The 15,457-nt window shown below is 35.2% G+C and overlaps 1 protein-coding gene across 1 annotated transcript; it reads left to right on the top strand.

The window, feature by feature from the left end:
- The first annotated feature begins 985 nt into the window (after window positions 1–985).
- On the top strand, window positions 986–13,864 carry LOC110716425 (intron-binding protein aquarius-like). The gene is made up of 14 exons (XM_021895037.1): window positions 986–1,676; window positions 1,764–1,856; window positions 3,336–3,398; window positions 3,802–3,888; window positions 3,984–4,136; window positions 4,265–4,419; window positions 6,104–6,338; window positions 6,449–6,559; window positions 6,680–7,738; window positions 7,862–8,113; window positions 10,429–10,614; window positions 10,721–11,875; window positions 12,233–12,583; window positions 12,902–13,864. The coding sequence occupies exons 1-14, from the start codon at window positions 1,251–1,253 to the stop codon at window positions 13,211–13,213; spliced, it is 4,638 nt and encodes a 1,545-aa protein (XP_021750729.1). The 5' UTR covers window positions 986–1,250; the 3' UTR covers window positions 13,214–13,864.
- The last annotated feature ends 1,593 nt before the right edge of the window (window positions 13,865–15,457 follow it).

Here is a 15,457-nt window from a genome sequence, read left to right as displayed (position 1 = left end):
GCGGACACGAAATTCGTGTCAGATTCGGCTATTTGCACTCGGACACTTCCGAGAGAAGGAAAGGGGAAAAACCATAGTATAAAAACTCCGCATTTTCGGCAAATAGACAACTTAAACCCCCCAAAACAACTTGAATTCGTGAGTTGGTCGGAGTTTTGTGGTGGACTCCATTGTTGCCAGCGTGTAGCAACCACATGAATGCATGATAAAGAAATAGAGAGTGAAAGAAGAGAGCGAAAGATTGAGGAGTGAAGGCTGATAAAGTGATAAGAATGAGGTTTTGTGGTAAGTGGGAGTGTGGGACAGCTGTATTGATAAAGCAAAAGGGTAGACAACTGTGTGATGCTCTTTATTTGGGTTATATTTTTTATTTTTTAACCACTCAAGATCTTTTTTTACTTTTAATATTTTGATTTCATAGAAAGTTGTAGTTACTGACTAGTGACTATATTTATTAGTTTTTTAACTACTCAACCTCTTCACTTTTAACTTTTTTTACTTTTTTACTTATAATATTTTTTTTCACAAAATGAAAGTGTCGTGTACTCGCACCCGTGTCCAAATATAGGACAGAATCCCCGTGTCCTAAAATTTTGGAAATTAACGAATTGGGCACTCGGACACGTGTCTGCGTCCGACACACGTACGAGTCCATGTAAAATAGCTAACAACCACACAACATTCCCAACCTGACTCCACCATTTCCCCCAATTTCGCCACCAAATTTAACGAATACCTAAAAACAATACAAAATGAAGGGCATTGTTAACCCCTAAAAGGCAGGTGTTTGCCTTTTTCCATTAATTTCATCGGCCTCCATTGAAAAATTCTAGCTCCATAAAGGATTCAGACTTCATTGATAACGCCCGATTAACACCTTCCAAGCCAATTAATAACAATAAATAAAAGACGTTTGTATCCCTAACAAAGTGTGCAAAAAGACTAAATTACCCCTTTGAAAAACATTTCGAGTCCAAAAAATATCTAGGGCGGGCCGGCGGGGAGAATGAAAACACAAAATCGCAAAATTAAGAAAGAAAAGGAGCCTCGAACACACTCTCACACTAGTAGTCATTGTGCTTTCTTCTCCGCCATAACTACCGCCTCAACAAGCTCAAAAATGGCTTAAACCAAATTTCAACCTTTCGAACCTAAAACCCCATATTTTCTCTCTCCTCCTTTCACTTTCTCTCTCCTCAATTTTCATCTTCTTCCCTCAAAAACCCTAGAAAAACCCCCAATCTAGTTACATGACGAAAGTATATGGAACTGGGACCTACGATTTCAAACGCCATAGAGTGGCGGAATACCCAGTTGAAATTACCCATCAAATTGCTGTTGAAAAAACCCCTGATTCAATCCCAATTTCAAATGCCCCCAATTCAATTAGTCTTTCTGAAATTAATCGAGACCCTCTTACTAAAATTGCTGCTGATAATTGGATCAAATCTGGTGTAAATGATTCCAACCCCAGAAAACCCTTTGATGCTGAGCTTGTCAATGATATTTATCGCAAGGAGTTGCTCGTGAAATCGGGCCGAAAACCCGTGCCCTTGCAAAGGGTCATGATTTTGGAGATTAGTCAGTATTTGGAGAACTATCTTTGGCCTTATTTTGACTCTGAAACTGCTAGTTTTGAGCATGTTATGTCTATGATACTCATGATTAATGAGAAGGTTGGTTGGTTAGGTTGATTGAATTTTTCGTGTTTTTAAATTATTTTTGGGAATTTTAATGGGTGTTTTTTGTTGGATATTTTGCAGTTCAGAGAGAATGTAGCAGCTTGGGTGTGTTTTCATGACAGGAAAGATGTGTTCAAGGCATTCTTGGAGCGGGTTCTTCGGCTTAAGGATCAGGTTTGATTTTTGTTCTAATGTGTTGCTTTGATACTAGCATTGATTCTGCAATTGTTTAAGCTCATGTATGCTATTAAGGAACTGCTTGCAATGCAGCTCTAGTATTTACTGAGTATAGTTATAGCTTGTAAAAATACAAAGTATAACACGGATTGTATTCTTTGAGTTCTGTAAAATACAGGCGAGATTCGTTTATAAGCCTAACTATGGCAAATGAAAGACTATGATCTTTTATGGTGTGTTTTATTCAACTGAATTTGGCTGTGAAATGAACTTGCCAGAACTTATTGTAGCTGTGAACTGAACTTATTGGAACTTATATTAAATTTAGTCAAGTTGAATGGAACACACCCTTTGTGTAAACATATATTTCGTTTGTGGAGGTGGGTTGCGGGTTATTGGGAATATCATCTGGAAGATAATCATTACTTTATCAATCATCTCTAGGCCACTCGAAAGGAAAGAATTAAGAAAGCAAAGCAATTGGAAGCTGAAGTCCTGTTATATGTAGCTGTTTGGTGTACCAGTTATGTACACTTGTGGGTTGTTGGATTAGCATCTAGAAAACAATATCTACTTTAACAATCATCTCTGCCCCCCTTGAATAGGAATGAATTAAGAAAGGAAAACTTGGAAGTTGAAGTCCTGTTATATCACATATATGTAGCTGGTTGATTGGCATGTTGCATTATTATTTAATATCGTATGGAGTAAATTACTTTGCTTTAAAAATGTGAATGTTAGCACTCTCTCCATCAGCCATCTCCCCTTTCCGATGGTCACAAACTTACAAGCAGTCAATTTTTCATTTTTTTTCTCTTAGCATCCTTACTTGGAAAACAACTAATGTGTAAGAAACATATCTCATGGCAAATTCACTCATACAGTGAAAATTTGAAACAAAGAAACAAAGAGAAAGGGGGAAAAAAAAAGCATTACATTCATTCGATTAACATGAATCTAGTTTCCAAATTGTTATTCTTACAATAGTTTACAAATTGCGTAATAATATGCATCTTAACATATTATCCCTTTGCACCCATTTAACCAATTTACCCAAAACTCTTGTCCCTCAATAAAATTTAATTTCAGCTTTATTTGTTAATTTATTCACTTTTGATCAACCAAACCCCCACTATTTACTTTTTAAATTTACTTCTTATTAACCAAACTTTAGTATCTAATTTTTTTGAATCATCTTTAATCAACAAAACCCCAATATCTTATAATTTTATTGACTATTCTAAAATGTGGTGCAAAGGGCAAATGGGACTTTCATTTTGGGACAGAGGGAGTACAATATTTGTAATGTAATACACGATATTTATCTTATCATATACAATATATATACACAATATATAGATTGGATGGATGATTTTTCTCATTTTTCCCCTAAATATGTTAACTATATGTATAACATAGATACATTAGGCACTCCTCTTCTAACTTGTATTTTACTATATGTAATATTTGGTGCAGGGGGAACGCTTTACTATTGCGGAGAAGACCAACTACTTGGTTTTCATGATTAATGTCTTTCAGGTGTGCTAACATTTCACCTTATTGTTGCTTTTGGGAGTTGGCTTGTGTCAATTACTTATATCCATCATGTTAGCATGTAGAATTTTGAGTTGTCTTTGCCTCAGACAAAGTGCCAGGTTTATGTTTTATAAATAGCAATACTTTGTGCTAATTGGTGTGCTATATGAATCTCTTTTAAGTAGTTATGTTTTAAAACAGTTATTTATTTTTTAGTAGTATTTGTAGTGCTTCACACTGTTAAACCACGACACATGTGCTGAATTCTACCTTTTGTTTTGTCTTAAACATGATATCCTTGAAGTAGAGTTCAGAAAATGGGGAAAGGAAATAGTCTGTTATGAAAATGTTGCCAAGGAGAAGCTGTTATCTCACAAAAATATGTTCATGGAACTTGTATTTGCAGAGTTTGGAGGATGAAGTTGTCAGTGATACCGCTTTAAGATTGGCGAGTCTGCAATGCTGGCATAGCTTGTCATATGGCCGTTTTCAGGTAGAGTTAAAAGATTATATTGCTTCACACTATATATATATATATAATTTTGGTCTTCCCTATTTATTGATCATTTTGGTTTTACTGCTGATCAGATGGAGCTTTGTCTAAACCCTGATTTAATAAAGAAATGGAAAAAGATGACTAAGGCAGAAGCCAAGAAGGCTAAGAAGCGGGGAGAAAATTTTGATCCATCAAAATCTCTGGAAGCAACATTCTTGAGAAGTCTCATCGTGGAGTTCTTGGGGGTATGTACCTCTGAAGGATTCTATTTGTTTTTCTAGATTGCTAATATGTATGCTTGGAGGTTGATAGTTCTGTTCCTTTTGAGCATACTTATGAGAGTGTAAGTACTTACACATGTACACCTATGCAGGTATTGGATTCTGAGGTGTTTTTCTCCACGCAGCATGATGATTCAGAAAGAATTAGTACGAATGGTTTACAAGAAGTTGATGATGCTTGTGTCTTGTACTGTGAGAGGTTTATGGAGTTCCTTATTGATTTACTAAGCCAACTGCCAACAAGGAGGTATGGTTGTGCTTTGATAGGATTCCAATTTTATTTTATTCTTGCTTTGAATGGGCTTACCATGATAACATAAACTGTGTTCCGCTTTAGAGGGAAATTTGCGGGGAGGGTGGTGGGGTGACTGGTGAGGTCTTTAGTCTGAATTCTTTGGAGTGTATATCTTTATTCAACTGCAGTATGCCTGTACACTTAATGACTCCCTTTCCTGTTCAATATTGACTTCCTTTCCTGTTTAATAGTGACCTTTCTGGCTGCTGATGTTTCTCCTTCCAAAGTAAATCTGCAGATATGAAATGTTCCTTTTTTAAAGCTATAAATGCAATTCTTCTCTTCCTCTCTTTTCCACAAAACTGTAGATTTTGTCCAGCCATATTATTCAAAATATCTCTCTGCACTTGCAGATCTGAACGCATTGACTTATATCTTGCTTTCTCTGTGGCTTTAGTTACTGATATCTCACCTACTGGCAGTCCCCATATCACATGCACCAGGGATCTATTTTACATACATGCATGAAAATGATTTAGTTTTGTTTTCATAAGAGAATGATGTACACTCTATTTACCCTACTTTATAAAAAGTATGAAATTGCTCTTATAAATAGTGCACGGACCATTATACCCCTCAAAATGTTTGTTTACCTTCTTACCCACATGTGTAATTTTGTAATTTCTTAAGACTCATCAATAAATTAGAAATTAAATGGAGAATGGAATAATAAAGTTTAATATTTTCTATATTTAATTGGGGTGGGGGGGGGGGGGGTGGGGGTTTATGGTTTAATTATGCCTCTAATATGTATTGTGAAGCACCCTATACTGCTATATGTTGTCCATTGTTGTTTCCAATTAGGCCAATGAGCGCAAAAGATATATTAGTATCATAAATTCTCATATAAAGGGTTAGCACTTAGCACATTGTTTTTTTTATCACTACTTAAATAAGGGGTACAACCTATTGTATTAAATTTCCCATAATATCCTACAACATCAAAGACAAGAGCCCTCGGCAGCGGACGATTAACTCCATGTGAAGTGCAAACACAAGCCAAGGAAAATTAAGGCTAAGGAATGGAGAGATATTTCTTTATCAATCCATTAAGTCCATGTCAAGTGCAAACACAAGCCAAGAAAAACTAAGCCAAAAGGGCTAACCATCTTGCGCACAACACGCGCTTTGGCTACCCTAGTATATGTGAAATATTGGAACTATTTTATTTTGTAACGGTTTTGTTGGAACTACGTAGTTGTTTAATTAGTTTCCTTAACTTAAAAATTCATTTTTTCAGCATTTCCTACCTTTTGATTATATGCATTTCTCTTTTTTAATTTCATTTTTATTCTCATTTTATGTTTCATAATGTGTATTCTCATGAAAACTAGATGAATTCTCAGCGTTAGGATTCTAGAAAAAAAAAAAAAAAAAAAAGAACAGAAAGTAGGAAGCACAATAATTATTTTGACTCTTTAGGAGGGGGTTATACTTTGTACGTGAAGATGATACTGTCTATTTTAACTTGTGTTTATTGGTTGTATATGTCATATTTTATCTAGTTGTCATTATGTGTTTTGAATTTGTACAGAGTATTAGCTTCCTTACTGATATTTCCCCAATACTGATGTTAACGTAATCACATTATTGCTTTAAGTCATTTTCCTTATTTCATTTCTGTTGGCTATGCTAGATACTTGAGGCCTTTGGTGGCTGATGTTGCAGTTGTTGCCAAATGTCACTTGAGTGCACTTTATACTCATGTAAGAGGAAAGCTGTTTTCACAACTGGTTGACTTGTTACAATTCTATGAAACATTTGAGATCAATGATCACGAAGGGACTCAACTGACTGATGATGAGGTCGTTCAAGCACATTATGATCGCTTTCAATCCTTTCAATTGCTTGCTTTTAAGAAAGTTCCCAAGGTTTGTGGACTTCGATTGTGTTAATAAAGCTGTGAAGTGATTACAACTTGTCCTTTAAAATAGTAAGCTACTTGTTCATGTAACCTTATGTATGCTTTTTTGTTCCTCAGTTGCGGGAGCTGGCTTTAGCGAATGTTGGTGCAATACACAAGCGAGTTGATCTTTCTAAGAAACTTTCTGTTCTTTCGCCTAATGAGCTCAAAGACCTAGTGTGTTCTAAGGTTATTTTATGCTTTATTAAAGTAACATGTGTTGATTGGTTTCCAGACTGCGTCCCTTTGTGTACCTCTATGTAATATATTTGCTAATTTTTTCCTTCTCTTCTTTCCTTTTATGCACAGCTCAAACTCATTTCAAGCAATGATCCATGGTCAGACAGGGTTGATTTTCTAATTGAAATTATGGTATCCTTTTTTGAGAAACAAAAGTCTCAGAAGGAAGCCATAAATGCTCTTCCACTCTACCCAAATGAGCAAATTATGTGGGATGAAAGTCTTGTACCTAACATTAACTACTCTGGAGAAGGATGCCTGGCTCTCCCTAAACTTAATTTGCAGTTTTTGACCCTTCATGATTATTTATTGAGAAATTTTAATCTTTTCCGTCTGGAGTCTACATATGAAATCCGGGAGGATATTCAGGAAGCTGTGCCGCACCTTCTTGCCTATATCAATAATGAAGGGGAAACAGCTTTCCGTGGTTGGTCGAGAATGGCCGTACCCATTAGGGAATTCAGGATTAGTGAGGTGAAGCAGCCTAACATTGGGGAAGTAAAACCAGCAGCAGTTACTACAAAAGTTACTTACAGCATTTCCAGTTATAGATCACACATAAGATCTGAATGGGATGGATTAAAAGAGCATGATGTTTTATTTTTGCTTTCTATACGGCCTTCATTTGAGCCATTGAGCACAGAGGAAGCATCTAAGGCAACTGTTCCTCAACGACTTGGGCTTCATTGTGTACGTGGATGTGAAGTGATAGAGATCCGGGATGAGGAAGGAGGTCTGATGAATGATTTTACTGGAAAAATTAAACGTGACGAGTGGAAGCCTCCCAAGGGTGAATTGAGAACTGTAACTGTTGCACTAGACGCAGCACAGTACCACATGGATGTCACAGATATTGCAGAGAAAGGAGCTGAAGATGTGTATGGAACTTTTAACATTTTAATGCGGAGAAAACCTAAGGAAAATAATTTCAAGGCCATTTTAGAATCTATTAGAGATCTTATGAATGAAACGTGTATAGTTCCTGATTGGTTGCACAACATATTTTTGGGTTATGGGAATCCTTCAGCTGCTCAGTGGACTAACATGCCTGATCTTTTGGAGACTGTAGATTTTAAGGATACTTTTCTGGATGCAAATCATTTGAAGGACAGTTTTTCAAATTATCAGGTATGATATCTGCCATAGTTTAATGCTGTTTTCTTTGAATCAATCATACATTTCTGTTTTGGTCCCCCAGAACAATTAAGGTACTTAAAAATATTTTGCTTTCATTTCACCTTTTGGTTTCAGATTTCTTTCATTAATCCTGATGGTTCAGAGAACTTGCATCCGGAGCCTCCATTTCAAATTAAGCTTCCAAAGACGCTGAAAAGCAATGTTCAAGCTCTCCCTGGCAACAAATCTAATATAACAGCTTCCTGTGATGGTGATGTCAATGCAATTCAAGAAAGGCTCATTGTTGAGACATATATTCCTCCTGATCCAGGTCCATACCCCCAAGACAAGCTAAAACAGAACACAGTCAGATTTACCCCTACTCAGGTGCATACTTTAACATATGATATAATGACATGCGTTAAAGGATTCCTTCATGCTTTTGCAGCATTGCATTTTTTGTTGGGAATATTACTGTATTGCTGGTTTCTGAATCTAAAATCATCATTACACTTAACTTTAAATGAAAGCTTCTTTTAAAAAAATCAACATCTTTGTGTGACATTGAGAATTTTCTACTACACCTAAGATGTAGTAGACTATTAGTTGTGATCGATTTGTGCTATTTAATAAAAGAAATTCGTTGCTCTGATTTTCATGTGCCAATGGTAGCTGCCCTGGCATGGTCTCTTGCTTGTGCTCTTTTAATCTTTGATGTATGTGAGTTTAGGGTACTTTTGGGACCTTCTATTAAAACTTATCAAGGACGGTATTCTTTATTAGTTTTAATTCTTGGTTAACAACCCTGACTGCTGACTTTCTGATTCTACTAACTGCCTGTTGCATTATACTAGTTTATAATTTCCTGCAAATTATTTAAAATATGGGATTAAGGCTTTGATTGATTTAGAATGTGTTGGATTCAAACCCCCCCCCCCCCCCCCACACCCCCCCCTTCTCTCCCCCTCTATTTAATTCACTTATTCTTTCTCGTCTCTCTCTATTTCTTCACCTTCATAACTCAGATATTCAGCATAAAAGTTTACGTTGATATAGAAAAACCAACTAGAATAATCACCACCCTTCAAAGAACCCAAGATCATGAAATACAACATAAGTTGGGGGAAGTAGATGGCAGTACTTAATTTGCAAAAACTTCGACCATAATTTTTATTGGTTCATTTTATTTAATTAAATTTATTTTTTTTGCCTTTTGTCCTCCCTATACTTCTAGCATTCTGATGATTCATTATTGTGATAATATTTCATCCGTTAACTTTTTGTCACGTTTTGACTTTCAATTTTGCTGATGCACATCTTTGACCTTTAATATGTTTAATTGTCGATTAGTAAAAAAATTTATTTGATATTGTTAGTATATATATTGATATGAATCTAACAGGATTTTGCATGACTATATATTGATATCATTTTTTTTTTTTTTTTTTTTTTTTTTTTTGCTAACTCTAAACTCTTAAAACAAAATAAATATGTTGCAACTGATAGTACATACAGGAAGTAGCTGTTAGTCACTTGGGCAAGAAAAAGTCGTGCAAAGTCTTAACACAAGATGCTAGACATGTTGGAAAAAAAAAATATGATCTACTCTTTCTGTATTTATAGTGCATATAAGGCTATAAGCTAATGACCTCAAACTTATCCAATTAAATCCTTAGTAACTTAGTTTTGCTTCGAAGCAATTGACAACCATCATCTTAAGAAATGAAATATATGTCATCTAGATTACATTACCAACTGAAGAATTTGAATTAGAAGCACAGCATTAAGTTTACTTAAATAACAAATGCTCACAGCTAAAATTTTAATTACAAAATTTCATCCCAAAAATTTTCTATGATTGACAGCATTACAGTGAAACACCTGATTCAGAAATCAGATAATGCAAGTGTTGTCATCCATGAAAATCAAACATATACAAAGTACTAAAGAGTAAGAGCTTTTGATTTTATCAATGGGGCAGAGAATAGGAATTGAGAGCGCAAGCCTTATCTTTTGTGGAAGCGTTGTTTAAACTTTGAAGTAGTTATAGCTCAGAATACATGGATGGTAATTTGAATGTATATCCTTTTATGTTCACATATACTCCATGCACAAATCATTAAAATAATCAAGATTTGGGTCTGTATCTTCAAACTAAGTTTTATTTTTTATTTATTTTTGAATAAGATGGTGAATTGGTGACCAATATATACGCAATGCAGAGAGGGTTTCTCTGTGTGTTTTTTTTTTTTGGGGGGGGGGAGGATGAGAGTAGTGAATATAAATTTATTTTGTATATGAATCTTTTATAGATTTCTGTTATTTTAATGGTTAAGATAACGCGAGCTGAATCTTGAGTCCTTAACAGTGGGAAAGTTCTGGTCCCGTAGTTGACCCTTTACACTGGAATGGGTGTTACTTGGATAAGTTTCTGCCCTCCAGTATTCTAATTTTTGAAGGTGTCTATCTTCTGTTTGCTTGTGCCATTTTATTGATACGAAGTTTTTTGTTTCCTCATTTTATTAGTGTTATCCACCTATCCTTTTTATTTAGCTGCTAGACTTGAATCTGTCGCTTCAAAACTGCAGCTTCATCTTCATGATAAAGCACACCTTGGAACTGACTTATATATCATGTCTTGTAAGACAAAATATATAATTAATTTCTAATCCTCAATTTCTGTTTGTACCTTTCTTTGGCAGGTCGGGGCAATTATCTCTGGTGTTCAGCCAGGCTTGACTATGGTAGTAGGTCCACCTGGTACTGGAAAGACTGATACAGCTGTGCAGATCCTAAATGTTCTATATCACAATTGTCCTTCCCAGAGAACTTTAATTATAACACACTCCAATCAGGCTCTGAATGATCTTTTTGAAAAGATAATGGAGGTAGCTTTAGCTTGCTGGCTGTCATATGTTGTATAATATTTGGATGACTTGTTTACTTTTGCTTGCTTAATCCGCCGTTTAATTGCTTTTTTGTTGTTTTGGTTAGAGAGATGTGCCCGCTCGTTATCTTCTTCGATTAGGACAAGGTGAACAGGAATTAGCAACTGATCTGGACTTCAGTCGTCAAGGTCGTGTTAATGCAATGCTTGTGCGACGTTTGGAACTGCTTAATGAGGTGGAGAGGTTAGCGCGATCTCTTCAGCTTCCTGAAGATGTAGGCTATACTTGTGAAACAGCTGGGTACTTTTGGCTGCTTCATGTCTACTCACGTTGGGAACAATTTCTAGCTGCCTGTTCTGATAATAAAGATAAACCAACATTTGTTCAGGACCGTTTCCCATTTAAAGAGTTTTTTTCTGATGCCCCTCAGCCAATCTTTACTGGAAAGTCCTTTGATAAAGATATGCGGGCTGCCAAAGGATGTTTTCGCCATCTCAAAACCGTGTTTCAGGAGCTTGAAGAGTGTAGGGCATTTGAATTGCTGAAATCAACTGTGGATAGAGCTAACTACCTAATGACTAAGCAGGCAAAAATTGTTGCTATGACTTGCACACATGCAGCTCTCAAGAGAAAAGATTTCCTTCAGATTGGATTTAAATATGACAACCTATTGATGGAAGAAAGTGCACAAATCCTGGAAATTGAAACTTTTATTCCAATGTTGCTGCAGAGACAGGAAGATGGTTATGCACGTCTTAAACGTTGCATATTAATTGGTGATCATCACCAGCTGCCTCCAGTTGTAAAAAACATGGCCTTTCAGAAGTATAGCCACATGGATCAAAGTCTTTTTACTCGTTTTGTTCGTCTAGGCATTCCCTATATTGAGCTTAATGCTCAGGGTCGAGCACGACCAAGCATAGCCAAACTTTACAACTGGAGGTATAGAGAGCTGGGAGACCTTCCCTATGTAAAGGAAGAAACTATTTTTAATAGAGCAAATGCTGGGTTTTCTTATGATTATCAGTTAGTGGATGTGCCGGATTATAATGGCAAAGGTGAAAGTGCTCCTTCACCCTGGTTTTATCAGAATGAGGGAGAGGCTGAATACATTGTTAGCGTTTACATATACATGCGCCTGTTGGGTTATCCTGCAAATAAGATATCCATCTTAACTACTTATAACGGACAAAAATTCCTCATTCGTGATGTTATCAGTAGAAGATGTGTTCCATACGACATTATTGGCCCCCCAAACAAGGTAAGCCAATTCTCTAATGTCTTACTCATTGTTCAAAATAGAAAAAGTTAGTATTCTTATTGCATTAAATCACAAACAGCTATAATGGAAAGTATCCATCTTTCAAGCTAGGCTTAGTTTTCTGATTTGCATGAATACATCCCGTAGTCATAGTGGTATTTTATCACAGGTAATTCTTACTGTAAAGGCTGTTAAATGATGTTTAACTGATTAGTTATGCTACCTTTTGGCCTTTTATTATTCATAGATTATAGACATGTATATCACTAGATGTGATCTCTAAAAGACTTTTGCTTAGCTCTTGACTCTTAGTATTTTTATTTCTGTATGTTTACCCCCTTTCGACTTTAATTTCAGGTCACAACAGTGGATAAGTTTCAAGGTCAGCAGAATGATTTTATCTTACTGTCGCTGGTGCGTAGTCGATTTGTGGGTCACTTGCGCGATGTGAGAAGATTGGTTGTTGCAATGTCTCGTGCAAGACTCGGCCTCTATGTTTTCTGCCGCCGTTCATTGTTTGAGCAGTGCTATGAACTACAACCTACTTTTCAGCGTCTTCTACAGAGACCTGATCACCTTGCTTTAAACTTGACGGAGAACATGCCTTTCACAGATCGTCATGTTGAGGATACAGGTCCAGCCTATCTTGTCAGTGGTGTGGAAGAGATGGCTAATATTGTGAACTACAAAAGACATCAGGTTGACCAGGTGAGCTGACTTGTCTTGTATTTTTGTATAATTACAAAAGTTGATAGTTTCTAGCCTTAGAATTCACCTACTCCTTCCTTCCCAAGTTCCCAGTTGAAGTTTACCTAGTTTAATTTTGTGTCCCAGATTTTAAAGCAAGGAAAATATTGTTGGGCTGGGGAAAGTATAGTTGATTTTATTTTTTATTAATTGTTTTTAAGAGAAAATTAGGCAAGCCCTAATTTAAGATGGGGAGTATAGTATATTGAAAATCTGTTTTATATTTTGCTGGGTGACGAATTTTGGGTATTTTCTGACATGTATATGCTGATGTTGCAGGCAAGGATGATGATCCTTCAATATAATTCAGTTAATTTCGAACAAGGAGATCTGTCTATGGGTGAACCCACCCAGAATGGACAGGAAGACTTAACCTCAGTGAATGACATGAAGACAGAAGGATCTGTCTTGGAAAATGGTAAATCAGGGCAAGTCCTGTCTGTAAATAACTCTAAGGAAAGTACAGTTATGGAAGAAGATAAGATTGGTCAAAACGGAGATGTGCAAGTAGAGAATTCTGAGGCTCGTGTAACAGAAAATGCTGTAACAGATGGTGATGCTGATCTTGCTGCCTCCAATATGGAGGAGTAAGTTGATGGAAGTATCAAAAGGTGATGTTTTACATGGTTGATATGTTATGCAGCTAAATTTAGCCATGTTCAACCTTGTTTTAATCCTTCACTAGTCGGTATAGCCATGTCAACAAAAGAGGTTCAACAAAAGTGGCCAGTTAGCTCTTTGTTTTAAATGCCACGCATAATAGGGACTGCTGAACCCCTAATACATGATGATTTGAGCTGCTTATTGAGGAATCGAGTATATTTTATGATGCAACTATGTAAGCCTTCAGCTCTATGATTTCTTGTAAATGGATTTCTTCTTATGTAGCCGAGGTAGCGTGAAAATTACTGAGCAGGATATTCTGGAGGGTGCAATCCGGCAATGTCTCAATGAGCTAGGCAAAATGGCAATCATGGGATTGTTAATTTCAGCAGAGAAGTAGAATCGTTTTTGGAGGGGTTAGGAAAAGACAGTCTGTTTCATAGTGGCTTTAGCTGTAGATTAGATCAATTCAATTTTGTACTGTACTGTATACAGGTTGATGTAACCTTAAGTTTTACTGACCCTGAAGATCTTGATCAGTATAACGAGAAAAAAACAATTTTCTAATTATTATGTCCATGCCTTAAAAATTTTGCACATTCAAATATATAGGATTGCAATGCATAGATTGAGTAATAATCGTGTTAGCAGCTGTCACAATGTTCTGAATAGCTAACTCTAAAGAAAATCTTTATATGTATGTTTTACTTATTTTCCTTCTCACTATTATTGCTCTTATAAACAATTTTGTTACAGTGGGCAATTTCTAAAACTAGGCCTTGTTTGGTTGCACCAATTTCCACTCAGAATTCATAGGAAGTGCACTAAATGTAGGTTGTTTGGTTAAACAAAAAATTTGCAAAATGGAGGAAATTGAAATTCCTAGGAATTTCTATTCTTCACATAATATGGAAATTAATTTATTAATCTCCCTTGTAATTTTCTTAATGTCAACCAAATAAAGTCAATTTTCTAGGAATTAGATAAGGGAAATAATTTCCGATGAATTGTAACTTTTTCCGTTGCAAACAAACTATTCTTGACGCAGATGGAGAGAGCTACTTCACAGGTATAATACTCTCTCCGTTACATATTACTCGCAACAAAAGGGTATTATTTGTGAGACATAAAATATTCTTTTGTTCCAAGTAATATGTAACGGAGGGAATATATCAGTGAAGGAGGTGAGTAATAATATTTATGTTTTTTTTTTTTACTTTCCATTATTATATTATTTTTTTCTAATTTTTCGTTATTCTTTTATGGTAAATTACAACTCCTATCCTTTTCATCTCACCACATAATCCACATGTTATATACTTTGTAAAATCAATTTCTATACACAATTTACTATCCAAAAAAGTAAATAAGGGACTAACTTTTCACTAATTCCCTCCTTTTCTTGGTGTAGCAAGTAGGAAGAAAAAAAAAAAAAAAAAAAAAAAAGAACTAAACGAGTTTCATTTATGATACCATTTTTTTTAGGAATTACTCGTGAATGAAGAAAGTTTTACCGGAAGATCTTGATCATTATAACGAGAAAAGTCCTTGATCACAAAACGGTTATAACGAGAAAAGATCTTGATCACAACACGAAGTCATAGTAGTGCACAATTGATTAAAAAAAAAACTTAAGTGATGTAAAAAGTCAAAACTTGTCTAACGAAAAAGAATAAGTATCAAACTAATATCCCCACTCCCACTATCTTTAGGGCCTGTTCCGATTGACTGAACTCAGCTGAACTGAACCGAACTGAACTGAACTGAACCGAGCTGAACTGAACTGAACTAAACTTATTAATTAGTGATTTTTAACTACGGATTAGTGATCTTTGATTATTTATTGATATTTATTGCTATACATATGTGTATATACAAATGTACATATTAAAATATTTACGAAAAATATACTATATAATTATAATTATAAAATGTATGGAAAATATATTAAAAACTTGAAACCGCTAAACATTTTAAATACATATACTATTTAATTTAAAAATAAAATAGTATTAGGACAAAAGAACACAAAACATTTACATGTATCTAACCCATTTAAACAAATTTTAAATAAAATATTATATATATATATATATATATATATATATATATAAAACCAACAAGAAAAGCTGAAATTAGCTAAAATTAGTTTAAGTTGTGTAGTATTCTAATTTTCTCAATGAGATTAACATTAGAAATATGTTTCAAAAAAATAGAACCATTTGAACAATG

Source organism: Chenopodium quinoa, unplaced genomic scaffold, assembly GCF_001683475.1.
Source record: "Chenopodium quinoa cultivar QQ74 unplaced genomic scaffold, ASM168347v1, whole genome shotgun sequence".
Taxonomy (NCBI): Eukaryota; Viridiplantae; Streptophyta; class Magnoliopsida; order Caryophyllales; family Amaranthaceae; genus Chenopodium; species Chenopodium quinoa.
Note: the sequence above shows the minus strand (reverse complement) of the source record. Positions and strands in the feature narration are given on the sequence as shown.

Bases quoted from the DNA above. Each gene is read 5' to 3' on its own strand.
- LOC110716425 (XM_021895037.1), top strand. From the start codon at position 1,251: ATGACGAAAGTATATGGAACTGGGACCTACGATTTCAAACGCCATAGA. The intron at 3,889-3,983 runs GTAGAGTTAAAA...ACTGCTGATCAG, and splicing joins TGTCATATGGCCGTTTTCAG to ATGGAGCTTTGTCTAAACCC. The intron at 7,739-7,861 runs GTATGATATCTG...TTTTGGTTTCAG, and splicing joins ACAGTTTTTCAAATTATCAG to ATTTCTTTCATTAATCCTGA.